Source organism: Fulmarus glacialis, unplaced genomic scaffold (genome assembly GCF_000690835.1).
Source record: "Fulmarus glacialis isolate BGI_N327 unplaced genomic scaffold, ASM69083v1 scaffold46576, whole genome shotgun sequence".
Taxonomy (NCBI): domain Eukaryota; kingdom Metazoa; phylum Chordata; class Aves; order Procellariiformes; family Procellariidae; genus Fulmarus; species Fulmarus glacialis.
The window spans coordinates 19136-46516 of NW_009218367.1; the positions used below are offsets into that span (position 1 = coordinate 19136).

The window sequence follows — 27381 nt, forward strand, 5'->3', positions numbered from 1 at the left end:
TCCAGGAAGGTGCAAGCAGCCCCAGCGGCAATATAAAGACGCTGTACTTGAGCCCAGCAGTGAAACCAGACCAATCCTAGTACATGCTCCACATTAATGGCAATGAGTATCACTAGGTTGGAGAAGGGGTGTGTTGTCTAACACATTTTGTAAGAATAAAGGAATTCATTATAGCAAAAACCAAAATATGCCATGGAAGCCCAAATTCTATCTGACTGACCAGTAGTGACTCATTTTCAAGCCAGAGATTCATGCAGACACCTCACACAGTTAAACCGCACTTACAGGCACTTGCACGACATTTTTTTTCTTCTGTTGCTGGCCTCCATGCTCCCTTTTGAACATACTACACTAAAAAAACTCAACAAAATTTTTCATAGTCCTTTTCCCTTTTAGTTCTGCAAGTGTGTTCGGCATAATTTCTTCTTCAGTTAGGGATTAATTTTCAGGGACACATTTTTTTCCCCTTTGAAGCCAGAAAGCAGAGGGGAAACATTAGGGGGAAATAGGAGCCATGCTCTACAGCTTTTTTCAGGGGTTCTGTCTCTGAGACCTTAAAAAAAATACAGGAAAGGGACAAGAGAACATGGGTTCTTCCTTCCTGATATTTCCTTTCTACTTCCCAAAGGTAGTGGCTTTGTCTTTAGGCAGTAAAAGTAAGCAATAGAGAAAGCAAAATGTAACCAAAACATAGACTACAATGTCTAATTATTCTCTTTCCAGGTGCTTTTCTTATTCCCTATATCCTCTTCCTAATCATTGCTGGAATGCCCCTGTTCTATATGGAATTAGCACTGGGACAGTATAACCGAGAAGGGGCTGCCACTGTGTGGAAAATCTGTCCAGTTTTCAAAGGTAAGTGTCCCTCTGCTCACTTAAATAGTACCATGAGGGTGCCACACACTTGTGATCACAAAGGAAAGGTCTCTCATCTTTCCACAGACAGCGTGGTATTTGCTGACCTTTCCCCAACCCTTGAAGTCAGAAGCCTTTTTGTTATCACAGGTGGAGCACAAAATGGGAAAAGCCACAGAATCATCTTCAGGGTTATTGCTGAGGAGTGCAGCAGAGAGCAAAGAGCACGGGCAGTTCAGCCCTGTCCTCCCTTTCCCCTGCAGATTGGGGAGTGGGAGGAACTGGGTATCTCTAGGTGGAGGGAGAGGCTGGCAATGCAAACATTGAGGAACACCAAATCCCACCCAGGTCAGTTCAGCCCTGTCTCCCCCAGTGACTAACATACCCACTGACTCCATTCAGTTCATTATGTGGAGCTTTCTCTGCAAAAGTCAGCATATCACAGTGGCTAGAACACTGAAACAGAGTTGTGAAGACTGTAGTTCAGCCGCTAGACTTCTAACATCACACAAGTTATCTGTGGCTCTGTACCTCAGTTTTCCTGCCTATGAAATGGGAGCAGTGATTCTGACAGACTTTGTAAAGTGGTTTTCAAATCTAGCAATGAAAAGCACTTATTAAAGCCTGAACATTGTTATTACTCTCCAGCATCACTGAATAAAAGGCTGTGGAGCGTTGTCTTGTGCACTGAGTTGCTATCATTCTGCACAGAAGAAATAGCTGAGGTTAGGTGTTTGCATACTGATCACGGTGGTTGGCATTGATCAGGGATAAAGGGATCTCCCTGGGTGAAAGAAGCCGTATGCTTTCTATACATGAAACAAGTATTTCTTAAAGAGCCTCAAGAATTTTCTTAAGCATTGCTTACCAGCAAAAACTGAAGTTCCCTTATATCTATACCAGATTATATCTAAAGTCTTACGTAAAAGCCTTTTTAACACAGAGCTATCTGAAATGAAACCACTCAAGCTCAGCTGATCTTAGAAGCTTAAAATTCAGATCGTGTTCATCCTGTGACTGACAAAAGCTGAAGAGCTTAACAACAGCAATCCAAACTTGGTGGATCCGGTGCTTGGATATAGGTTACACTGAGTAAATGTTAGTCTTCCTTCTCAAAATACAGCTTTCCTCTTCAAGGAGGCTAGTGCCGCAGAATAGGAAAACTGCAGGGTTTTTTCTTATCAGTCAAACCCAAAACTCACAGCAAAATTAGAGATATAATAAAAAATAAATAAGCGAGCTAATAAAGTATGTGCCCCAAAATTTTAAAATTAATCCATATAGATTTACCTAGCACTTCTATAATCCCTTCACGGGAGACAAAACTCATCTCAACACCCTGGAACCTGAAGACCCCTGCTCAATCAAAATTCCTGCCAGTATCAGTCAATACCTTTGGATGGCAATGAGGATTTTGAAAACGTAACTGCAAATTTAGACCTTAAGGCTCTCAAAGTGTTTGAGCCAAATACCACTGTGCTCAGAGGTACTCTATCTGTTGACTTCAGGATTGAAAAGACGATGAGAAAGGAAAACAGAACTTATTTCATGTATAGTCTTGTTGACATTCCAGTTGTGTTTTTAAGCTGACATTTTCAAGGTGGACTAAACTTACATTACTGTTGATTTTCAAGTGTTCTTATTACTAGGATATAGAATAGCATAAGTTATTTGATTCTCAAAAAGTAATAAGCATTGAGTTGTATTTGCACCTCAGCACTAGTATAAACTCAGTACTTTTAAAGTTTTGACCAAATCTTCTGATAACATACAAACACATTTTACTACTGATGCTTTTGGATTGTTTCTGGAATAACTCAAATCTCTCACTCAAATTAAAAGTACACAGTCTACACAAATTTTTAACAGCTTCTCTAAGTGAAAAGCAGTATAGTACTAATTTTAGCTATGAATATTATTGCTATGAACTCTAAGGACTCTACTTCTAATGAGATGCCCTCATAATGCATGCAATTAAAAATATATCCTATAACCTCTGCAACACAGTCTGTTTTCATCTCTGTATTTTCCAGGGTCTATTTCAGAGTGTGGGTGGTACAGCATTACTTTTTAAGAAAAGCTAGACCTAGAAACAGGAGAGCAAATTCATTCCTGAATATTCTTATGATTTCAGAGGAGTGACATTTAAGATACATTTGATCCAGTATTTTTTAATCTTGATATTAAATATCCACCATTGTCCTCCTGAATTGGAGGAATTTCAGGAACACTTTTTTTAAACAGAAATCATCCAATTTCAGTGCAACATATATTATTCGTACTTAGTATTTTAACATTCACTTTAATATTTAAGAATTATCCCTTTGGGTGATTCCCCCCCTGCTCCATTCTATTGACCATGATGTATCGCTAGAGTTTGAGTGTTAATGTACTGGATTCATTTAAGCACCAAGGATTTGAAGATACAGTTTCATCTTCACTTTCACAATCTTTTCCCCAATATTAGGGATGAGCAAACTGGTCTATGTATTAAAAGCCTCCTGAAGAGCAAAGAATAACTTTGGTATATGCAGCAGCCTTTGAACTGCCTACTCCTTCAGGGTCAGCATCTTTTCCTTATGCAAATTTTAAAGCAAGGATTAATACTCAAAGTGTGTGCTACTTCCCTGCTTTATCAAGAAATATGAAAGCCTAATAATCTCCAACTGCTAGGCCTCCAATGCAGTATCTCCAAAAAACTAAACTGAAAAAAATCAGAAGTAAAAGTTTACACGTAGGCGCTGTGATGACAGTCATAAACAGTGTGATGACAGTCATAAACCAGCTGTAGTCTCTACCTGTTGTTAGTAATACATACATCTTTGAGGTAAGATTCAGAGAACAATGCTGCACACAGAGTAAGGGAAGAATGATATAAGCTAAGGTAAAGCAAGCTTCCTGAACAATTCTGGCAACAAACTTTTGTTCTGCTCTGACATTACTACCAATGCTTCCTCCCAAACCATTGGAAAATGTCCATTTTCATGAGGAGAACATGCACTCTCTGGGGCTCTCTCGCTAAAAGCTCCCTCCAAGCACACTCCACAGTACGCAAAAATACAAAACAAATGTTCAAAGTCAAAAGAGAATGCTTACAGTGGGGATTCTGTAATCCTGGGGAGATAATGAAATGGTTTGAAGGTCCACACACAGTTTAGCCCCAAGCTTGATATTCACCAAGATTTACTGGCATGCCCAAAACCACTTGAGCCCCTCAGTGGGAGAACACAGACTGTTTTATGCATCTTTTGGACCTAATTACAAGCTGATGGAAACCAATCTGGAGAGTAACAACAGGAAAGAAACAGGAGAGGGATCGGTGTCTGTTCCAAACTAGCTCAGGGTGGGAGCGCGAGGCATAGGGAAACTTCACTTAAGTCTTGAGCTTTACTTTTCCAAGAAACGTTGCCAAGGACTCTGACATTATGAAGATGAAGGGAGTTTCACTCCTAACATGGGCTTGCAATCTTCTGCATTGGAAGCAAATCAGCAACAGAGTTGTACAATAGCAAATTTTGACATTGCACTGCTGAATTTCTTTTTCTGGCAAACAATTGGATTTGCTAAAAGCCAGTCGTTTTCCAGAATCATTAATGTAATTTTTTGTTTTAAGGTCCATGACACTGTGTCCACATATGTGTATGTAAATGTCGAAAATTCCTTTTATTGGTCTGAAGATCTAAAATGAATTTGCAACCATGTATGGCTGAGTTTAACTACAGTGTTTGCATATACTGTTGCATGCAAAATGCAATGTATAATCTAGTTTTCCTTTGTCTTTAGGTGTAGGCTATGCAGTGATACTCATAGCTCTTTACGTGGGTTTCTACTACAACGTTATCATAGCTTGGTCTCTGTATTATCTATTTTCATCATTCACATTTGAGCTCCCCTGGACAAACTGCGATAACAGTTGGAACAGCCCAAACTGTACAGATCCCAAACTCTTCAATGCATCAGTGCTTGGCAATGGTACCAAATACTCGAAGTACAAGCTCACTCCTGCAGCTGAATTTTATGAGTAAGTGTGGACTTGACTTTGCTATTTATTCAAAATTCTACGTCTAAGAGTGTTTCCTGTGGAAGGTAAAATAGCTTAGCATCCAGCCTCTAAAATAAGCATAAGACTAAGATTAAAATGCAGTTGCAATGTTGATCTGTATTCCTGTGTGATTCTGATTCTTGCCTTTGTAAGCTTCGGTTTTTCCAGTACGAATGCAGTACTTGCCACTGAGCAATATGGAAATGGACAAGACACAAATCATCCCTAATGTTCCATTTTTATTTGCACCAACTTTGCCAGGGCAAGGAAACACAGCAATATTCTGACAAAGAGAACTGCATGCCAAACTGAGCTGACTTTCAGGCTTTAAAATAATCATTTGTTCAAGATACTTGGCCTGTTTCTCCGCTTGCAAAATATCTCAGAGCAGACCTCTGTTTGCTTAGCCGCTTCAGTAGTCCAATGAAGTGAGATGAAGCACTGAGCAGGGAGGAGAGCACCACAGTTGTAGAAAGATGGGCTTTTTCTAATTCCTAAGCAAAAGAGCATTCTGCAATATGGGCCAAAACAGGCAAAGGCACACTCAAATCAAACACTTGGAATCAAAACCAAAAAGGTATATAAATTAACAACTGAACTATCAAACAAAGATATCAATCTGTGCATAAATAATTGCATTATGGACTTCCAAGGGAAAATGAGATTTGATTAGGATAAAGAAAGAAGGGTGGGCATCAGGCTAATTGAATCAGCTGTTGAATTAATCTAAATAATCAATTAGCATTTCTGTGTTGGGAATAGAAGAATATCAGGGCACACACCTGCTGAGCAGCGAGTCCTACCCTGTAGAAACACAGGGACACCACTGTTACCATAAATAACCTAGTGTGTGTTACACCATGCCTGGTTACAGTAGGGATCTTGAGGTCTGTGTTTATAGCTCTGCAACATTCGTGGCTGCTATTTCTCCTCTGAAGACAGCACAGTGAACTATAAGTAGTGATACACAAACTGTTGGCAGGGGTTTGGGTAAACTAAACTCAGTGCTTTGAAAACAATAAGGGGGGTTCAGTTCAAAGGAGCTCACTACAATGGCAAATAATGACAGCTAGGAAATCTACTGCCCTTACAAAGACAATATGTGATGTGTTCATAACTCAAATGCAAAGAGAGATCATTTATAGCAAAAAGCTATATACACATGTAGTCAAGTTAAAGAACCTGACTTTGAAGTGAACTATAAGAAATTATACATTCAGCATCTTCAAACAAAGAACTGCATTATTACAGAACTTTCACGTGAACAGTATTTGAAAAAAAGTTTTCTTTGTAATTTTCTTGTGCTTAAGCCTTTGTAAGCAAAATACAATCCCTACATTCTTGCTTTGCTCCTTTATGATTGAAAGTGGTTCTACACATTTTCTGTCATCACATCATGCTTGGGGTATCATTTTGAATTTGGGGTAGTGGTAGAATCTATTCACAATCTTTTGATTTAGTTCCACTGATCTGGGGAACAGCTCAATTTGTGATTCTGTCTGTACACTGAAACCTGAAATATTAGGGCTCTTTCCTTACCATGAAATAGATTCAAGGTGCAGTTTTCAGAATAAAAAGGGAATTGGACATTTCATTATGCTTTGATCCCTGAATTTTAGGGCAGTAATTAAGTCCCTAGGCCCTGTACTTATTAGCAACTAAATTATATTGCAAAAATGAGCAGAATAACCACTCAAGTAACACAATCTATAACATCTGCTTCCGCAGCTGTAAAAACCAGGAATCACAAGGGGCATTATGTTCACTTACCCAGTATTTGGATTATCTCATCAAGTGCAGCTGTAAAGCTCAGGTGTGGACCCAAACTTGTGCAAAGTTTTAGTGTATTCAGATCCAACCTAATAAAGACAGCCCAATTCAGAAAGCACTGTTTCTTCTCTTATATCAAATAACCTAACTCATTCCCATGGTCTTTTTACAACAGGGAGAGCTGAATCTTCTGATTGTAAAGTTTCATATTGTATGCAACATGCAACATGTAATGTTAAATTTGCATCAGTATAATGAGTTTACAAAACGCACCATTTTTGGATGCAGTATATTGTAAAGTAACAGTTCAAGTAAGGGTCTTGACTGGATAACATTCCCTCTGAAAACCCCTTCAAGTAAAGGCTGAATATTTCTTTAAGAATATTGGGTGTCCTTATACCATATTGCACTACTGCTTGACCGACTGCTGAACTTGACCCAAGTGTTTGTGTAGGAACCACACCTGATTCTTCCTGGTAGATAGCCATTAGTCACTTCCAGTCAACAAGTCTTTGCCAGAGGAGAACTACAGTTCCTGACAGAATAGTTTGTGTCAGGTCAGTCTATTCCTTACAGTCAGAAATCCTAAATTATTGACTGGATAGCTAATTGATCCTTCCTCAATTATACTGTGGATGAGTAAGAGTTTTTAAGTAACAGCATCATGAAGACAGTGGTTTCCAAATCCTATGATCATGTTTACTTTCTTAAGGTTTGTACTGCTATCCAGTGTTGCCAGATATTAGCAACAACAGAAACAATTACTTTTTGGGCAATAGATTTAATATGGCAGATTTCAGATACTGAGTTATGATCAGTTATATAGAGAAACAAGGAAATAGAGCAGCTACTTTTATACCAGAGGGAAATCAAACTATGCCACTCAAACTTCAGTGGGATACCTATGGAAGCCCAGCCTCTGCACTAACACAAGGTATGGTTATTAAAACAGGGATTGAAAACAGCAATAGCACTGCTGCCCACTGTAAAAATATCACAGAAACGGAGTGATTTTGTCAGTGGAGGTTAAAATAAGTTTCATTAGTCTCCTCAGTATTACCAAGGAGTACGGGAGACCATCCAATTTGGAATATTTGGGGCCGTATTTTCAACCACAGTAACCAGCATAACAAGAACTTGCTGCTTTGTGTTACTGGGATACACTGCAGCTTACGGAAAACTTTTTAAGGATGCTAAATGCCCAAGCACTTAAGTCTTCAGCGTCAAGACTACATGGGAAGTGGCACAGCTTGAACTTAGTTCTCTAGGTTTTATATTTACATCAAGAACATATGCAAACTTTTGCCTTCTGGTGGGCAGGCTGAACTGGAAGCAGGGAGACCAGAAACATCAAACATCTATTTTGCAGTTGGAGAATGACTGAAAAAAGGTACTTCCAAAGTAGGCCACAAGCAGAAAGCTGGTGTGGTTACCCTTAAGAGAAACACACACTACTTCTCTTTGGGATGTGATTCCCTCACACAAAGCTGGCCTGACCATGAATTTAGAGTAGATTATTTCCTAAAACCATGCAGCTGCCAGAGCTGACTGTCTCTATCTCCACCAGCACAGGAATAAATTGTAGGAAGAGGTGGGAGTACTGTGATGTGGCAATTCACCTAATACTTCAAGAAAGGCACCTCTAAGTTCAACAGAAATATGCTGGTTCTCACCACTTACATTGAGTGAGAAAAGGGAAAACTTGCAAAGGCTTTTAGGGAAAAGGGAAAACTAGCAAAACTAGGTGTCCAGTGTTTAGTGGGGAAGGAAAGCAGGGAGAAACTAAGCCTCAGACTTGGAAGAAATCGCTTCAAATTGCAATTTCCAAGCCAAGGCAGTGACAGGCGGACTCTGACAAACATACTTGGCTTTTGTTTTCAAGCCTTCAGAGCTGGGCAGTAATTCAGATTGAAGTGGTTCCACACTTAGACTTTCTAGAGCGTTTCATTTTACTAAGTCTGGTTTCAGTCATTCAGGCTTAATTCAGGCCAATGTGCCACTGACGTCAACGGGACAGTTGCTTACAACAGGAATACAGGATGGAATGGGACCTCTAAAATACCTCATTAGAGATGGTTAAAATCAATTATAAACTATTTGTACATTGCAAACTTAGCAAAGCAAGCACTCCAAAATCTGATAACAACTGGTGCCCTTCTGCTAGTAATAGTCAGTTGTAAGAGAAATCTAGTTAGGAATAAAATGTCAATTCCACATTTCTTTGGAGACGCACATTACTTTAATTACTTCCCTCTTCAGTGGTTTGGAATTAAACACACAAAATGCAAAGGACCTTCTATCCTTTCAACGTATGTTAAAATAATTCATTATAAACATTTTTTTGGAAGAACACAAGTACATCGCTGCAAAAAAAGTTCCCCTATCTACTCCATATCACTCCTATTTAAATACTTTATCTGAATACAGGCATACTTTATATTTGTTCTCTCCATTCTTGTGTCTGGGAAAAGTTTGTTACCATCTTGCTTTCATTTATCCTGACAATTAAAAAATACCAGTTTGGACGAATAAAAGCACTATTCTTCTCACAAGGTACTGTGCCTGTAAAATATCATGATCTGTTGTAGGAACAAATCCTGGCAATTTTTTAAACAAAATAGTGAAATTGTCAACAAATGTCTTGAGCTACGGCTATTTTCCTCCAATAGTACTTTTTCTCAGGACTGTAATCCATTCTTTCTGTGTAAGAAATAAAACACATTTTTACAGGGAAATGTTCATGCCAGATTCAGTAAAGGAAATTCACAGAATTCACAAGTCTGCCCAGATGTGAGTAATTGCAAAGAGCTACCTAAGAACAAGGAATAAAGACAATGTTCAGTCACAGCAGTCTACATCTCTCATATTTATGAACATAAATTTATAAGGAGTGTGTGAACCAAGAATAGCCTGAAAAAACCCTCACCCTATACAGAAAAGGTAACTTTTATAGATCAATATGTTTGTGCTTTGGGGTACAAGTCTTCACAGGAAATACCACGACTGACCAAAGGGTCCACATAGTTCAGTAGCTTGTCAAATGGAGCGATCAACACTATATGCTCCAAAGGAAGATGCAGGAACCTATCCCCATAAAACAATTGTGAAGCAACCTCTCCCGAAAGAGAGAAAACACCATTTCAAAAGTAAGCATAAGCAATTCTGCTTATAAATGCTTGTAAAAACTGAATCAGACAACAAGAACTAATGAGAGTGGATAGTCCTATATTCTGCTAATCACATTTGGTAAGAAAAGACTCTAAGCTCATGCTAAACATGATCAGCAGTTCTCAATGATGTACCACTTTCCTGGACAACAAACCTCCACTGAATATATCTGAAGCTTCTTTAAGAATCATCTGTTTACCTTCATAGAGATCACACAATCGAAGACTAACAATAATTCTAGCCAGGTTCTGTACCTTCGCCCCTAGAAAATCCCCCAGTGGGGGGGGATTTCAGTGGGCTTAGAATAAGGTACATTATTAAATACTTTATGTGGGAAATTTATGGCCACGTTGCTGAAATAGCAATAAGCAAGCTGCTTTAGAAATCAATTCTGTATTAACTGCACAGGCATATTTAGGAAGTGTTTGGGTGCATTGTTTACACATCCATAGTCTGAGACTAACATATTTGCATCCTTACACATTTTAGATTTATTTTTTGACTGTGTTGACTTTTTTGGACTCAACTAAGTAACTCAATCTCTCTCTTTTTGACTCAGTGCACAGGAATTTCTGGTACAAGTATTTATGTGCATAAAATAAAAACAGCTATTCCACAAATATTTACATGCACAGCTTTGAAATTTACTTTTCACGTATGTTCACATCTTCACATTTGTTGACCATTTATTTACACAAAGAGAAAAGAAATTAAATGCGAGTATAGTGGAAGTCAATCCGTATAAGTGTGTCCACACGTTCTTAGGCTTTGGACAGCTTTATGGAAATGATTCCTAAACCACCACATGCCCTTGTGTAGCAAGTCCAGAAGACGGGAAGAATGACCACTTTGCCAACTTAAATTTGCAGGGAGAGTTTATGAGATATTGCAAATGTCAGGAGCTGCACATAACGCTGCACGCAAATGGCTTGCTTTGTGCTAACCTGTAGGAGGAATTCTAACTGCTTATCTTTACATACAGAATCCTATCTAGTTTGGTGGTGGTTCCAGGCTCTGAGCAATAATTACAGCAGCTGAGTTCAGTGCTACAGCACTTCCCGTGTATTACCTTGCATTTGAGATCCTGACTAGCAGAAGCAGAGCCTTTCTCTGTGGAACATCTCCACGTGCACATATTGCTCAAGACAAAGCCAATAAAGGTGTTGCACACAACTAAACACCCATTTATTTGTATTCACCCATTTCATCAAATGTTCTCTATGACACAGTACTGACATAGTATCACTACTACTGTTTTAGGTATTGCTTCCTGTAGGGGAAGTGTTTGCTCATCCAAAACTATCACATCTTAGCATTAATCCATGAAAAGGTTACAAACTTAACCTCACTATGTAAAGGACCCACCATTACAACAAATGTCAAACCATAAAGTGAGCACTCATTTGTTTAAATGTGTCAGCGGTCCTCAGTTTGTCGTGCATGAGCCTATTCCTATGGTTGACTTTCTTCTGGCAACTTTGTGCCTTTCCACACAGCTCTTCTGAAATCAGTAGAGCTTCATGAAAGCTCAACAGCTTCTTTGGAGCGGCTGGGGCTCTTCTTTCATGACCCTCCTGTCTAGGGCAGCACATGGCCCATTGAGAATGGTGACCAAAGCACCATTTAACTTGCTGACTAAGGGCTGGGGCAGTTGGGGGCACATGTGCTCTAACTGCTTTGCCGTGTATCCTCAAACAATAAACTTTTTTCAGGACTTCAGTATTCATTAAATCTATGGAGGGGTAAAATTCAAGCGTTTCCATTCTATCTGCAAATCTCAATATAATGGGTTTAAAAGCAGATTTTGAAAATCTCTTTTTTCAGAGTGCTTTGCAGACTTGAATGTGCTGAAGTGTGGCACAAACAGCAAGGGAGGTCAGAATTATTAAGTTAATGGGAGAATTAAGCTGGGTAAAGACTTAGTGAATGGAGATAAACACTCTCAGTGAATGAAGAGTTTAGTCCTAGTGGCCATGTATGATTTCAGGATTATTGTGATTCAAAAAGAAATACCATTTCATTCAGTACAAATAATAAATATGCCAACCAGGGTGCCACTGGTAAATTATCTTTCTGTGAGTGATTCTCAAAATGTAGCTTTAAGTCTATTACATAGCTCCGTTCTCCAACACAAGAGGGAGCTGAAATATCTTGAGAAACAAGAAAACCCAGACAACAAAGCTGGTGGCAAAAAACAACGCAGTATCCAAAAGAGCTGGAGTGACTACGTCCAGCTGAACCCAAGCTGGCTGCTGCAGAGCCCCTGGCATGCCTCTGAAGCGTGCCCAGCCCTCCAGAGTTGGGGAGAGGTATGTAGTGCACATGTAGCTGCATGTCAGATGGCTCGGCACCACTCCTCCATGTTCTTGGCTGTAGGAGAGCGCTCCCCTGGAGCCAGGCTATCATTCTGCATTGCAGTGATACCATACCCAGAGCTCTTTACAAAGCACACAGAGGCACCCAAGCAGCTCAGACACCAGCTGTATGTGTGGCAGGGTCTGAGCCAGGCTCACCCTGTTGCACTTCATATGGAGCCATCTCTGCACTGCACCCCTAGCCCCAGAATTACAGTGAGGAGACACTGGTGTTCAACCTGCATGGAGCCAACTCAGGTCTGCAGGGTTTGCACCATAAGCTCTGCCCCACACAGTTGTGGATATACACCTTGTAGATGCAAACTGCTGTGGAAACAGTACAGCTGAACTTAAGCAGTGCTGTACCTGAAGTAAAAATACCTAGAGCCTGGCAAACTCTGTGTAAAAAGAACTCCATCCACAGGTGCTTGAGGCAGATAACCTAACCTTCCATGGATAAAAGAACCAACTTTATTTTATAACTCTGAAGAAAACTGGCAGCAATGACAACTGAACTATGGTTGCCCAAATATATAACACAAGAGATGCATGTAGGAGAGCCTTCTAATTGAGTACAATTATCATGCTTCAAATTGCCTTCTAAATCGAGTATGTAATTTAATTTCTATAGATTGCACACTGTATACACTGACAGTCCTTTTAGCATCTTCAGTCTACAATTTGCATTAAGTTCTAAATCATAAAAAACTAGTCTAACACCAGAATAGGGAACAGAGCTCAGGAGACCAGGACTATATCTATTTATACCTTAGCCAATTTGCTGATACTTACTCTTTGCAAGCTATTTGGGTTTGATCCCATAAAAGTGACTACTAACTTTTAGAAGTACTTGGAAGTTCTTAGAAGTACTGAAGTTTTTAGAAGTACTTAATATGTTAAGTAACAAATACATTTGCTGGCAAGTTGAAGACATTTTTGCAATCTGAACAAATCTGATAAAACACACCTAAAAATTGTTTAGATGAATGACACCCTTCTATTGATCACATCAGATTTAAGCAAATAACTTTTGCCTTTAATAAAAAGCGAAAGAATGAGCCTATAGAGCTGTGTAATCATATTTGGATTGAAACCTAAAATTATAATTGATTTGGGATTGGAAAAAATGAGGCCTACTCCAAAACCTTTAACTTGATCTGCTCGTACAAAACCTTCTAAATTTCCAAAATACAATTGTGTATATCTCCCTAGGGATGAATAATACAAAAGGCTCCTTAGCAAGTCCTCAGAAAGAACCAGTTTGACAAAAAAGTCTAGGAGAATTCTACAGCTGAAACTCTTACCTCCTGTTTTCTGGCTATGGATTAAACGTTTTGGAGTGAACAAGTACAGAGTAATTTTCAGATCACGACCCTTGGCATTTCTTTTTCCTTTGATTTGGTTCTCTGTACTCAAATACTCACCACTTCCATAAACGTTCTGAATTGCTCAGAGTGGAGACAAAGCAAAGGTTTATAATAATCTGTATTTTATAGATGAGAACACTAAGACACAGAGAATGTATTGGTTTCAACATTACCTATTATTAGAATGATGACTGGATCCTTCATTTACTGAGTCCCACTGAGCAGCTGCCCTCCTGCCTCCTCAATAATTTGTGTTTAGTAGGGTTTATGTGTGAATATCAAACAGCTGGGCTTCCTGTTGGCTCTTTGTGATCTGACACAAAATTAAAGAGGACACAAGAGCTGCACAAAGACAAAACAGAAGACAGTGGTACCAGCAAACGAATTGCTGTTTGCTGATTTCAGTGGAGATGAACTATTTCCCTTTAGCTGAATGCAGCGTGGAAGTAGGACAAGAATTCGTGTCAGAGTTATTGGGTGACTGGCAGAATCTTCCCAGCAGAGAGCACAGGGAAGGAGAGGACCAGAAGAAATCTCCCAAAGAGAGAAACCAGGATCTCTGAATGCAAGCCTCAACCTGAAATCCCTTTGCATCCCTGCTCCTCTTTCAGATAGGCAGGAAGACTCTTGGGACCTGTACTTACAGTGATGTACAGTCTCAAAGTCACTGCAAATGTAATTTACAATCCCTTACATGGAAAGCAGTCTTAGCATAAATCAGGCTCCTTTGCACAAATCCCTGACTAAAAAAAGTTGATTTCTCATCTCTAGTGCATGTTCTTTGATTCTTGGTGCTGTACTAACTAAATATTGCTAGAACTCTGACTAGAACATCAGAAAGCTTAAACAATTTATTAGCTCCTCTTGTATTTTGCTCAGTGTAATACAACAGATCCCAGTTCTACTTTGTCAGCTCCATCTGTTAATGTTTATTCTCAATCTTTCTCCCATAACATCATCTTCTCCTTTTTGCACAAATTTCTCATCTACTTTCATTCTTTTCTCAATAACAACAATCTGCAGGCAAAATACTAATTCTAGGCAAAATACTAATTCTAGTCTTACTGCCTCTGATTTTTCCTTTCTCTTTGACTCAGAGTTGTGAATTATGAGAGTTTATTTTGTTAGCAGAACTGGACAAATATCTCTTATTTATGAAACAATAATGCCTTTCCGAAGTTTTTACTTAAAGACATTCTAAGTAGCTGTAGATGTAATTTAAAGAAGTTGACAGACAACAGAGGCTGATACTAGTTGGTGCTGTATCTCCTCTGGTTCCCTAGCTTAGGGATTTAAGAGAGACCAGTTCACGCCATTTTGTCTATGACTTGTACATGTCTTTATAGCACTGGGAAAGGGGACAATCCTGCAGCTAGTGAAGGCAACTAGGATCATCAATTCAGGAGTGGATGTTGGCCACATTGTATTATTCTGCTGTAATATCAAAAGGCTGAAAATTCAGGTGTTTTGACCTCAGAGCTTCCTGAATGGGGAATCTTGCAGTACCTCTTACTTAACATTTTCCTCTTTGTGGCCAGTATAAGGGAAGTGACTTGAGTATAATCTAAAGGAGCCAGTCAGGGATTTATCACTTAACCTGCCTTCACAGAGACAGGCTAAAAACAGCCTCAGCTGCTCCTGAACTAAGTACTCCTTAATGTGAAGCAAGAATAACTGTGGCGTAAGTGAGCTAACTGGATTTTCTATAGCATCACTGATGTATGCTAACTTGCATGAACGTGATGAATGGCAAAGTTCTTTTCAAATTTGCCCTTCTCCAAAAAATGACTGTTTTTTAAAGAACGTTACAGAGCTATATCCATCAAACCGAGAAGGTTTAGTCTATCTAATACTTTGGCCGCTGCTTCTCTCCTCCATCACTTCAGATGTCAGCACACCTTAACCTAAATCGCAGTCTAGTACTAGATCTTTTATACTTTATGGTGCTGCTGGAAGAGAAATGTAGCTTCTAATAGGTAAACATTCACTAACTACTCCCCAGCAACGCTCAAGAAAGGCATCTTTTGGAAAGTTTCTATGACTTATCTTCAGAGGTCACAAAGAAAAACAAAAAAGAAAAAAGGAAAAGGAAGCAAAACCCACCAGAATTACAGCTCAGAAAGAGCAGCTGTCTATGAAGATTTCCTTGCTTAGCTGCCCAGTTACACAGCTGTTTTGACTGGTTACAAAAATATTTTTCTCTTCTATTTTATGATCCCTTACCCTGATTAAGAGAGCAGAACTCTTGGAATGGAGATTCTCCTGAAAATCGTGGGATTTTCAAATCCACATTTGAAATGCCAGTTCTGGCAAGTGTTCCAAACAGTAAGACACATTGCTAGCTGCTTCTTGGAAAGCTAACATGCAAGGAAGCAGGCTTCTTTACAAATCCAGAAAAATATTTGGGGAAGAAGAATAAAAAGTTAAATGGGCACAAAGAATGCAAATTCAGATTCAGTTTTTCTGTGTAGACATCTACACATCATCATCCAAAGGACTTTCTTTACAACATCCAGCTCTGATAGCGGTAGCAGTGTAACTGTGATAGCACAAATTGCCAAAACAAAACACTTCTCACTGCCCAACCTGGTAAGCTTAGAATGGAATCAGGCATCCCTGCCCAGGATTCACTTACACCTGTGGATCCTCTGGCAAATTATATTTTATTAGCAGAAATACAAGTAGCTTTCACACACACTCTAAGCAAAAGTTGAATGAGACCTACCTATTTATTTACATTTAATTAAAGATAATAGGTTTTTAGATGAGATATCAAGAAGTCTGCCTCTATGTTTTACTGTTTCCACAGGTAACAGCTGTACTGTTATATAGCTATATTGTTGTATAATAAGAGTTAAACTCGCCTCGTACTTTCTAAATAGGAACATTCTCAAATATATGCCACAAACACATAGTCACTACCCTTTTAATGCCTCACTTGTCATTAGCCTTACAATGCAACAGAAACAGATCAGCTGCTTAATTTAGGAGGATGCTTTCTACAAGCATCTTTTATCCAACCTGGGATAAATCATAGAAACAGTCCAAAAATACAACATTTTTTATTAAACATGAGAAACTACAGAAGCAGAACTATTAAAATTCTTAAGTTGATCATATCTTGATGCTTTAGGAATCAAAAGGGAATTGTATGCAACTCTCATATTACTAGACGGATCATTCTACTGGGACTTACTTTTCCCAGCATGTTTCTACAGTTTAAGTAGTACAGAGACATTTTTCAGTTTTCCCCATTTAAGTTGACACGTTTGCCCTATCTTGGAACGTACTCAACTATCTCACTCATCTCTGACTTGATAAGACAAGTGCTTAAGTTAATTCTGAAGCACTATCTATCTAGGAAGAGATTGTATGCAGACAGCCAATAAAGGCTGGAATTATACTCCTCAGGATTTAGTCTCTACATGTCTGCAGTCATGGAGGGCAAATCACTCAGTACTTCAGTTTCTCTAAAATGTAGTTATCTTCATAAAAATGTCAAGGTCCTCCAGTGAAAAGGGCTTCTTTGATTCGATTTGTTTGTACTATCATGGTGCTAAGAAAAGCCAACAGAGATCAACTTTCTATTTTACCCAAAAAGTGCATAACAAATAAAAGGTGATAGAGAAGGAAGGAGACAAGGAAGGTCGTGACCATTTTATCTGGATGGGCACTGAAACACCAAGCAACTGAATCCCTGAGCCAGCATCCTGCAGATCCATATCAGAACCTCCATATCAGAACCAGGAGTTAGCTCTGCAATTCTCCTCTAGTGCAGGGCTCCAGCTGCAATGCCATTCCCCTTTGCAAATACAGCTTTCAGTAAAGCAAAATATTTCTGCATTTTTTAGATTTGAAAAAGCAGCAAGAGACACTTCAACAGCATAGAACTGAGTTAAAGCAAGGGAAATCCACTGTAAAATCTCTCCCATATCCCTGTGCTTGTTGCACACAATGTGTTTTGACAAGTCCAATTGTAGATATCACCAGTCATGGGGCAAACACTTTTCTACCCTTCAGTCCCTTTCATTGTGTAGATCTCAAAAGAATTAGCCTGCCCTGGTAAGCAACAGAATTTCCTCTGCTATCACTCCACTATCTCAGTGAACAACACAGAGCACTATATTCAATTTAAATTTACCAACTGTTGCTTTTCCTATCTGGTCACTTTTTTGCAGCCTCACAATAGCCTACTCGAAAAGAAATTGAAAGTAACTTTGGAACTGCCCAAGTTGCAGGAAGTCAGCTGTTTCCTTATCTAGAATCACAAAATAATTTAGGTTGAAAGAGATCTCTGAAGGTCATCTAATACAACTCTTTAACCAAAGCAAGGCTAACTTCAAAAGTAAATCAGTCTGCTCAAGGCCTTTACTGGCCAAGTTTTAAAACCTCCAAGGATGGAGATTCTCTGGGCATCTGTTCAGTATTCAAGCAAGAATCAACGAATGACACTTCGAAAATCCCCAAACACTTCCAGTGAAGGAGAGAAGAGAGTGCTATCATTATGGCACTATGGTGCTAAACAGACACTGACGGGCCAGTGAGAACATAAAGGCATTGTGGGAAGAAGCACAATACATGGCTTCACAAAGCAGATTTCACTAAGTGTTAGCGATGTCAGTAGGGCAGCTACTACTGCAGTGCAGCATCCATTTCTGCTGCCCACAGGATGAGATATGTAAAAACCTTTTTCCCCCAGTGACTTCGCTTTGTTTCTGTGTATCTGGTATGTAGGCGAGGAGTTCTGCACCTGCATGAAAGCCGTGGAATCCATGACCTTGGCTTGCCTCGCTGGCAACTTTCCCTCTGCCTCTTGGTGGTGGTAATCATTCTTTTCTTTAGTCTCTGGAAAGGCGTGAAGACTTCAGGAAAGGTAGAGCTAATATTGTCCTTCTATCTCAACTACGTTCTTTGTCTCCTTTAAGAAGTCTCCTAATTTTAGAAAGCAAGAGACTAAATCACTGCTTCTGAGGGATTCTCAGGGACCAAACCATGTGAGAGGCCTTCATATATGTACAGTGGAAATACACAATCCAGATTCAGCCTTCATTTCATTTACAAGTTTTGCTTGTGTGATGTTCCAACTGGAAATTTTATTAGCATATGATTTTCAATTCAACATTAGAGGTCTCATCCAGAAAATATTTTGAAAGACTTTAAATTGTCTTAAATGTGCCTCCTATTCTTAGCCAAATGTACTAATGTTTTGATGGTTTAAGATGTTTTGGATTTATTATATAAAATGCCATGACAAGAGAAATATCTGATGAAAGTAATTTGAAATTACTCTTTGACATCCCTCAGAAAACGCCTCAACAGAAATTCTAGGGTTGGATACATCCGAGAGCTTTTTGCACATTTTCATGAAAATATCACCTAACATCACGCAATGACTGCACTTGCTTAGTAAACAAATATATAGCTGAACAGCTAATCAGCAGTCTAACACACACTGGTAACATATAAGCACTCCAAGTTTTCTGTTTGTCAAAACTGTCTCCTACTGGTATCTGTAAACATACATACGTAAAGCCTCATGATACATAACAGCATTCCCCCCCTCCCCCAAGATGTTCTATAAAGAGCTTCTCCATCAAACTGAATGGACAAAACCAAGAAAGTGACAGCTGTATTTTTCACACATTCTTCAATCTTCTGTAACAGCTGATTAACCTTTGGGACCTCTGTTGCCTGCAGGTTGTTTGGATAACAGCCACTTTGCCTTATGTTGTATTATTTGTCTTGTTAATACATGGAACAACCCTGCCTGGTGCATACAATGGAATAAATGCATACCTGCACATAGATTTCAGAAGATTAAAAGAAGCCACAGTAAGTGTACTCTTCTGCTCTTATTGCCTTGTTATTATTAAACCTGTTGCTCCTGTTATTAAAACTAAAAATATTAGAGCTAATTCCTGAAATTATATAGCCACACTTCTGCTTTTGCATAAGCACTAGTCCACTGTCCCTGACAGTCTAACTTTCCAACACTCTTCATAACAGGACTATCTCAGCCTGAACAGTTTCAGGTGTGGCAGTCCCTTAAAGTCAATGCTTTGATTGTGCACCCTGTGACTTTGGTATCCTTTATACATGAAAATTGAGTCATGCAAAAATTTAGTTCTCAAAAGGCTAAGAATTCCCTCAAGAAGAAAATTTTGCTTTTTTAATCACTAGGTTAAACATTAACCTGGTAAGGAAAAATCCTGGATTATGAAAAACCTTGCTAAACATACTAAGTCAGGACTAACTCACCTAATCATGGTCCTTCATACAAATGAGATTTTCAATAGCATGATGTTCTTATCTTACTATTGAAAGTAATGTACGTTTCTCTGTATCATTTAACAACATTGCAAGTCATTCTCATTAAATATATGCAAACCAACTCAATTTGTAGAGTACCTTGGAACTAAGAATTATTTCATCCATTGTAAAGCAAGATCTACAAGTATGGTCACTAACTCATGAAATCACTAGCATTTCAGACCTACGAAGTACAATGATCTGGTGACTACAGATAGATCTTACCACTGTGCTATTCTAAAAATATCATAATTTGTAAGACAGTGGTATCTCTGTGGATGGGTCACGAGGCCATTCAAATGGTTACAAAATTTAAAAGCGAGGACATAGTTCTACTAGAAGGAAATGAACTGTCTCAAAAATTTGCAGCTTTCAGAGATGTCTGTAGTCTGTACATAGTTGTACTGTACATTTCCTATGTATCCTATCTTGATTCTTCATCAATAACTAAAAAGGCAGACAAAGACCTTGAGTGTTAGAATACAGACCTATTTTATATACTCTTAGCAAACCAATCCTTCCTTGGTTTTGTAATATTAAATTTGGGAACTGACATTTCTTCAACAACAGAAGTTGTCACCAGAACCCAGACCCCATCTCACTCCATTTTGGAATAGTCAAACCGAACTTCAAATATGGGACTTTCATCCACCTTTGTCACCAAGGCGGTAGCCACCTCAGTAGTTCACGTTTATGCATACACATAAATACAAAGATGCAAGGATGAACAAAGGAGGTGCTTAAATTTTCCTTATATATTTTAAGTGCTGTTTGGAAAAAAACATCACAAGTTCAACTAGATGTCTATGGAGCTGTGCCAGCTTACATCAGTTCAGAATCTAGGCCTCCATAATCATAGCTGCCTTCTGCTTTTAGAAGGATATTCTGTGCACTGTTCTTTCTTGGATTAATATTTCTGCAGCTGCTATTTGGATGACCCTAAAGTTATTTGTTTCGAAGACTAAATTTTTCAGACAACAAAAAAAAGTTGCTCTATAATAATAAAAGGCTAAAGATCATTTATAAGGAGAAGTTTCACGAACTGCTTTATCACGTCAGCCTTCCTCCTGCTCGGAGACTGAGATACCTGCTGCTGCAATAGGCTTCTATGTCTTTGTCCTCAGTCTTCGAAGAATAGACCTGCTTCAGTTCTATGTCAATGTGTCCCTGAATCTTTCTGATTTATGATTTTTTTTTTCTCCCAAACAAAGAATCTAACAAAGAAACATCGTAAGTCACAAACAGTAATGACCTACAGAGGGCTCTGCCAATGCTCTTCTAAAAGATCTTAGAGCATCCTGATCAGTGTCAAGGTCTGCCTCATTTTATAGGACCACATACTGCACAGCACTAAGCAAGCCCTCAGACACCTCAGTTTTCAGGGTATTAAATCCACAAAGGGTGTCTCTATAAAAAGGAGAGAAAGATATTCACCTGAGAACCTCTTAACTAGACCAATGCCTAGCTATGTTCCTTGCTGAAAGTCCAGAAGCTAAAAAGCCCTAATACTCATCTCCACTGCACAAATGGATACATTAAACACCTGTGTAAAACAGCAGCTACACTTCTGTTCTGCTAAAGGAACAGGCGTTAAATACAGAGTTACATCAGACATGAGAAGACACTCGCCCTTTCATACACCTTAACAAGTTTCCTGAAGATTATATAACATCTGGGGGTGCACACCATGTTTCCTCCCCACAGAGCACAGTAATTCTTTAAATCCACATACACAAGAAAGAATATGCACAAAAGTTATACTGGCATAAACAACCATGAAGAAAGCTGGAAAGATTGATGTCTGCCTCCTGTAAAACGTTTCTATTTTTTCATTTTTAATGCATACAAAAACAATATCCTCCCATAAAATATATTAGACTAATGCATCAATCAGAAGCCATTCAGCTGAAGTGAACAGAGAACATGAGCATAAACTGCAGAACCAGCCCCACTGTCTGTTTCACATCCTGCTTTGTTATAACAAAGGGAATGGTTTGCATTTAATATTAGTTCTAAAGGAATTTCTGGTGTCTGCTCTTTTTTCCCTTCACCTTGATCTTCTCAATTTGTTTCCTAATCAGCTACTATGAGCCAAGACTCTTACTCAAAAGATACTTAAGCATAGGTATAACTCCTTTGGTAGGCAGCAGGTGCTAACCTCTTATTTGAATCAATAGAACTTAAGCAGATGCTTAGCGGTGCTTGAATAGTAAGAAAGGGGAAGTATAATGAGTACAACTCCACTGGCAAGACACAAAAGAGCTAGAGAACCACAAAAAACAAGTGCCTTATGGTGGCAGCATGCAGATCTAGTTATAGTTTAAGCAAAATTTATTTTAAAAAAATTCAGGAACTTCATAAACAACACAAGTTATGGGAAGTTTTAAAAAACAAGAAAAACTATAGGAGGCTTTTCATCTCTCCTTCTGCACTCTTATCCACATAAACGCTCTTCAGAGAGTACAACCCTATTTGATCTCAACCTTTGTGTGGAGATAGAACATTAAGATGTAACTGGGTATATAAAAGGAATGAGCAACAAATTAATTTTACAGGATTGTTTTGTTATTTAGTAAAAGAAATCCATGATACCCAGAAGTCCTGTATGAACTGCAATTTGAGAAAAATCATATCCACCTGTCCACTCGTATGCAATAAACACATCATGGATTGTTCTTCATATTATCTTTCAAATAATTAACTTTCAACAGTTCATAAAATTAAGTTTCTCTACAAATCCAGAGTTCAATAAATGGTTCACAGTCTTCAACAGGCAGTAGTTGAAAGCATCTATCATCTATGTTGAGAAAAAAATAGATCACTACCTTAGCATTAAAATCCCAATGCAGGTGGAGCTCATAAGCTGCTTAGATCTGTTAGAAAGCTGCAGCTGAATAGATATATTGGATCTGATTTTGTAGAGATGGATGGAGATGAAATCCAGTGCTTTTCATGGTCTTGAGCACTTGGCAGATTTAATCAAACATTGAAGATTTAATCAAACATTTTGAGAAACGTTGAATATTATTCACTCCATTGACTTCATTACCCTTGTTGAAGATGCTTGTTTAAACATCTCTGTGTAACCAGGATAGATTATTTTCAGGCTTCTGATTCAGGAGACCAGCACTGTGGCATTGTTCCTGACTGCTGTCTGCACATCTTGAGTGGATGTTGGGCTGGAGGGCCACTTTAGAAAATTTTGTAGCATTAAAAACATGTTTTCCCTAGTGGACAATGCTTAAAATGACCAAGCTGCATCTAAACCAAAATTTAATGACTATCACAGGAACAACTCCATCTCCAACTAAATGGGAAAGGTGACAGATAACCTGCATGGTTCTGTTCACAGCATGTCAGTTGTGCTTCAGCTTCTGAAACAAGAAAGCATATAAAGTGTACTAACAGTCCCATGAAGAAAGCTCTCTTATGGGAAAGAAAATGTCCTGTAACTCTTGACCCATTAACTATTTTTAGTTTTCTGATTGTACATTCCAAACTAACTTGGAACAAAAACTACTGCAAGTGCATTTTTGTCACCCGGGAGAAAAATCATGTAATCATTTCAGTACTTGGTAAAAGCTCAGAAGTACAGATCCAAGTGGTACACCCCACTGTGGCTGCAGCGTGCATGCACTGAGAACTTGGCCACTGCTTCGGCCCTTACCATTTCGGGTTAAGCCATTCCAGACCATGACTGTGCTCCATGTGACGTCTTATGGGGGCTGAGAAGCACTTACACTCCCATAAGCATGAATGCTAATCATTTTTCAAAAGCCAGTTGTCTTGTACACTCTTGCATTTCCCTGACGTATCTTTTGGACTGAACTGACACTGACAATGTTGGTGTCATTATGCAGGTATGGATTGATGCAGCTACTCAGATATTTTACTCCTTAGGAGCCGGGTTTGGTGTTTTAATTGCATTTGCCAGTTACAATAAGTTTGACAACAACTGTTACAGGTAAGACAGCCTATTCTTTCACTACTGCTTCAGAATGATACTATTTTACTCTAACTGCAGCTGGCATAAGTACTGAGCTATCTTTTTATCTTCAGCCATTTATTAATGATGGTCAGTCTTGTGTGGACATAGCAACCAACCCAAATCTTGAAACACTGCCTTCCTTACTGAAATTTTAGTAACAGGAACCTGCCAAGATATCTGCTGTACAGCAAAACAGAATGGGATTAGGTTTGGACTTTAGACAGCTATGTAAACTGTGCTTGTGTTTGCCTTTCAAAAGTACCATTAAGAGCAACAGTGAACACACAGGATGAAATCTTACTGGTCCAGGACCTAAAGGCAGAAGGATTCCAGTTTCCAGAAGTGTTTCTGTGCTTTGGGGTTGTATTTCTGATAGTTTACATTGAGCTCCAATTTAGGCATGCACTTTAAATCAAGTCAGTTTGTAAGTGTTTTGTTGAATCACCGCCATGGAAATTCAACCAGAACTGCTCTGCACCTTCTGAGAACTTCCAACATTTAGAAGTTTTGTTAACATTCCATTTTGGAATGAAAACAAGCATCGCTTTAAAATTTCCCATAAAATATAAATTCAGAAAGTACATGTGTTATAAATACATTGTGAACTGAAGGATGGCAAAAAAATGTTAAAGTGAAAAGGTACAAGAAAATATATAGATTTGAACTGCCTTAAGCGGATTGAAAGCCAAAATCATGGAATACTTCCACTGACTTCAAAGAGCTTTGTACTTAATCCAGAACGACTTTAGGTTGCCAGCTGATTGTTTGCAGTAGGTAATATTACCAGGTTTGAGAACCCTTCAGTTAGAACACTAGCCAGCAGTCTTCCAAGATAACATTTATCATCTTCTGCAAATAATTTTGCATTAATCTCATAGCAGCCCCCTATATAATTGTTTTTCTTCTGTTTTTCTAATTCTAATTTTGCTCTGAAATGGAAATGATGAAAACACCACAGACTATATATGAAATCGTATTATTTAGTTCCTAGCTTACTATATTTGTTCAATGTTCTTCATAAGCCTTGCCTTCCCTGTAAGAGTAATCTGTAGTTTCATTAAATACTGTGGTTTAGTTCTAACCATAAAAGCAAGCTTCAATTCAACACTTACAAATATCCTTCTTCTGGTCAAATAACTCCATAATGTGCTAACACATTTTGTTCAAAAGGCTTTCTTGAAACAGAACAAATTGAAAATAGTACTGTTTCCAAATGAAGGCCATGACTCAGGGCTACACTGTCCCATCTATGCTTCAACACACCTTCCTTCAGAGGAATAGTGTCAGTAATGTAAGGTAGGGTAGCAATACTGAAAATCAGGGCCAGAAAATATGAGAATCTGTACTTAAATTATGATCTAGTTTCACATGCAAAATACTGAGAGCTAGCTCAGCTCAGTGTATAAGGAGATAAGCATCACATAATCCAGTTATTGACTAAGCGAAAAGAAGCATTATTCACTTGCATAAGAATGTTTTTGAATTGTGGGAAACAAGAAATGCTGTTGCCATCTTATCAGTGACAAATACCTAGCAATTTTCTTCTTTAAAGACTGAAAAGAATTTGAGTTTATGGGTCCAGTCTGGTCTCTCTTGATCCTGCAGCCTTCCCTCAGGAAAACTCTTTAAGAATTACAGGACATAAATTCTTCTATGTTATCAAAATAAAGTAATATAAGGAAGAGGATAAAGTTTGGTGTATGGCACGTATGTTTTTGGGTAGTGTAACTAATGAAAGGAAATCGCATTTACTTTCTGCTTATTACAGCACTGTTTGGCATTACTGACGTTCACAGAGCCATGTTCTCTGTTCTAAAGGTCGTATGCAGCAAAAGATTACATACAAGACACCGTGCAGATTAAGTAGACATCTAAAGACGTATGGTCTACTTATCTTCAAGCTAGGTTTGGTAGTAGGGGTTATTAATACCCAGGAAAACTTATACGTCTATCATAATACCATGGCAGATTGATTAAAAACCTCAACTTGTACAATCATTACTATATGATGCACACTGTATAATATTTAACCTTTAAACTAAATTCACTATTGTAGCAATCTGATAAACAAGAGTTGTATTTTTTTCAGAAAAGCCTAGCCAACTTCATAGATGAAAGGACATCGTTACAGATTAAAGATGGTTATCCAGTGCCATGTGAATGGCAGCACAGTTTGCTAAAAATGCACTGAAAATACTCCTGAATATCTGCTCACGTGAATTGATGAATAGCAAGGCTCTTTCACTTCAGGCCACCCTCTTGCTATGCTACGGCTAACAGCTAGGATGATGACATTACTCTTTAATATCTTAATATTTAATATAGCTTTTTTGATTTTTTTTTTTAAACAGAACCCAGTTTTAAATCAAAATAGCAAACAGAAGTAGGTCATCTCTGAGCGTAGTATGCTGACATAAGCTTTTGATCATCAGGATAATTGCACAATTAGCATTTTCACAACAATCTTCCTATTGCTGTAAGACAATTCCCATCTAGTTCTTAAAGTGGTTTTTTTCACCGGGCTGTTCTTCTCTCCATCTTTAGGGATGCTTTGCTGACTAGTACCATTAACTGTGTCACAAGCTTCATCTCAGGATTCGCAATTTTCTCCATATTGGGCTACATGGCTCACGAGCACAAAGTTAAAATTGAAGATGTAGCCACTGAAGGTAGGAAGTTAATTTTATACTAGTTTTACCACTTTTTGTCCACCATTTCTTTGCAGATGTGTTTATATTTGTTTCAAACAAGTGTGTGAAAATCTCACAGAAGTGATCTGAATTAAATTACTTGGAACTAAAACTCTGTGTGTACATGCCTTGCTGAAATGTGAACTCTAAATGGTATTGATTCATCTCACTGCTACTGAATTGAGGTTCTTGCCCCTCACAAGTTCAGCCTGTGCAACAAACAGGCATTTACCACTCCACAACATCTTGCGAAAATATTGCTGTTCAGTGCCATAGGTTACTGTTTTGGATGGTTCTGGTAGGCTTAGCTGTAGAGTCCTTTCACTGGTAACAGGTCACCCATGATTTCAGTTCCTGTATCTCTCATCACATCCAAGAGTTCTCCTGCCAAACAGTGGAGTCCACATCCACAGGGTTCCCACTCTACTACATAGTTGAAAAATAGCTAGTAAGGTTGTGAATCCCATAAAAGATTATTAGAAGTTAAAAAGAATGGGATAGATTTTTTTTTTTAATATAAAACTGTCATGAGTACATTATTAAAATATATTTTGGATATTTTTCTGGTATAATGCAAATTTTGTTTTAACAGCTCCTCAGTGTGATGTGGACTGATGTAAAAGTCAACTTAGTCATGATTTATCTTATTAAAATGAACAAACTTGTGAAGCTAAAAAACATCATTTACTAATAGTTTGTTGGGTTTTTTTTCTTTTCTATTTCAGGAGCTGGTTTAGTTTTCATCCTGTATCCAGAGGCAATTTCAACTCTTTCAGGATCTACATTTTGGGCTGTGGTATTCTTCATCATGCTCCTTACTCTTGGCATCGACAGTTCT

At 38.4% G+C, this 27381-nt stretch overlaps 1 protein-coding gene across 1 annotated transcript; it reads left to right on the top strand.

The window, feature by feature from the left end:
* Positions 1-728: 728 nt before the first annotated feature.
* On the top strand, positions 729-27381 carry LOC104078393 (sodium-dependent noradrenaline transporter; the record flags this gene model as incomplete). Its single annotated transcript, XM_009580019.1, has 7 exons — positions 729-855; positions 4639-4876; positions 18291-18429; positions 19254-19388; positions 23726-23829; positions 26398-26522; positions 27269-27381. Coding segments are annotated over exons 1-7 (942 nt in total), but the record flags the coding sequence as incomplete, so codon positions are not given.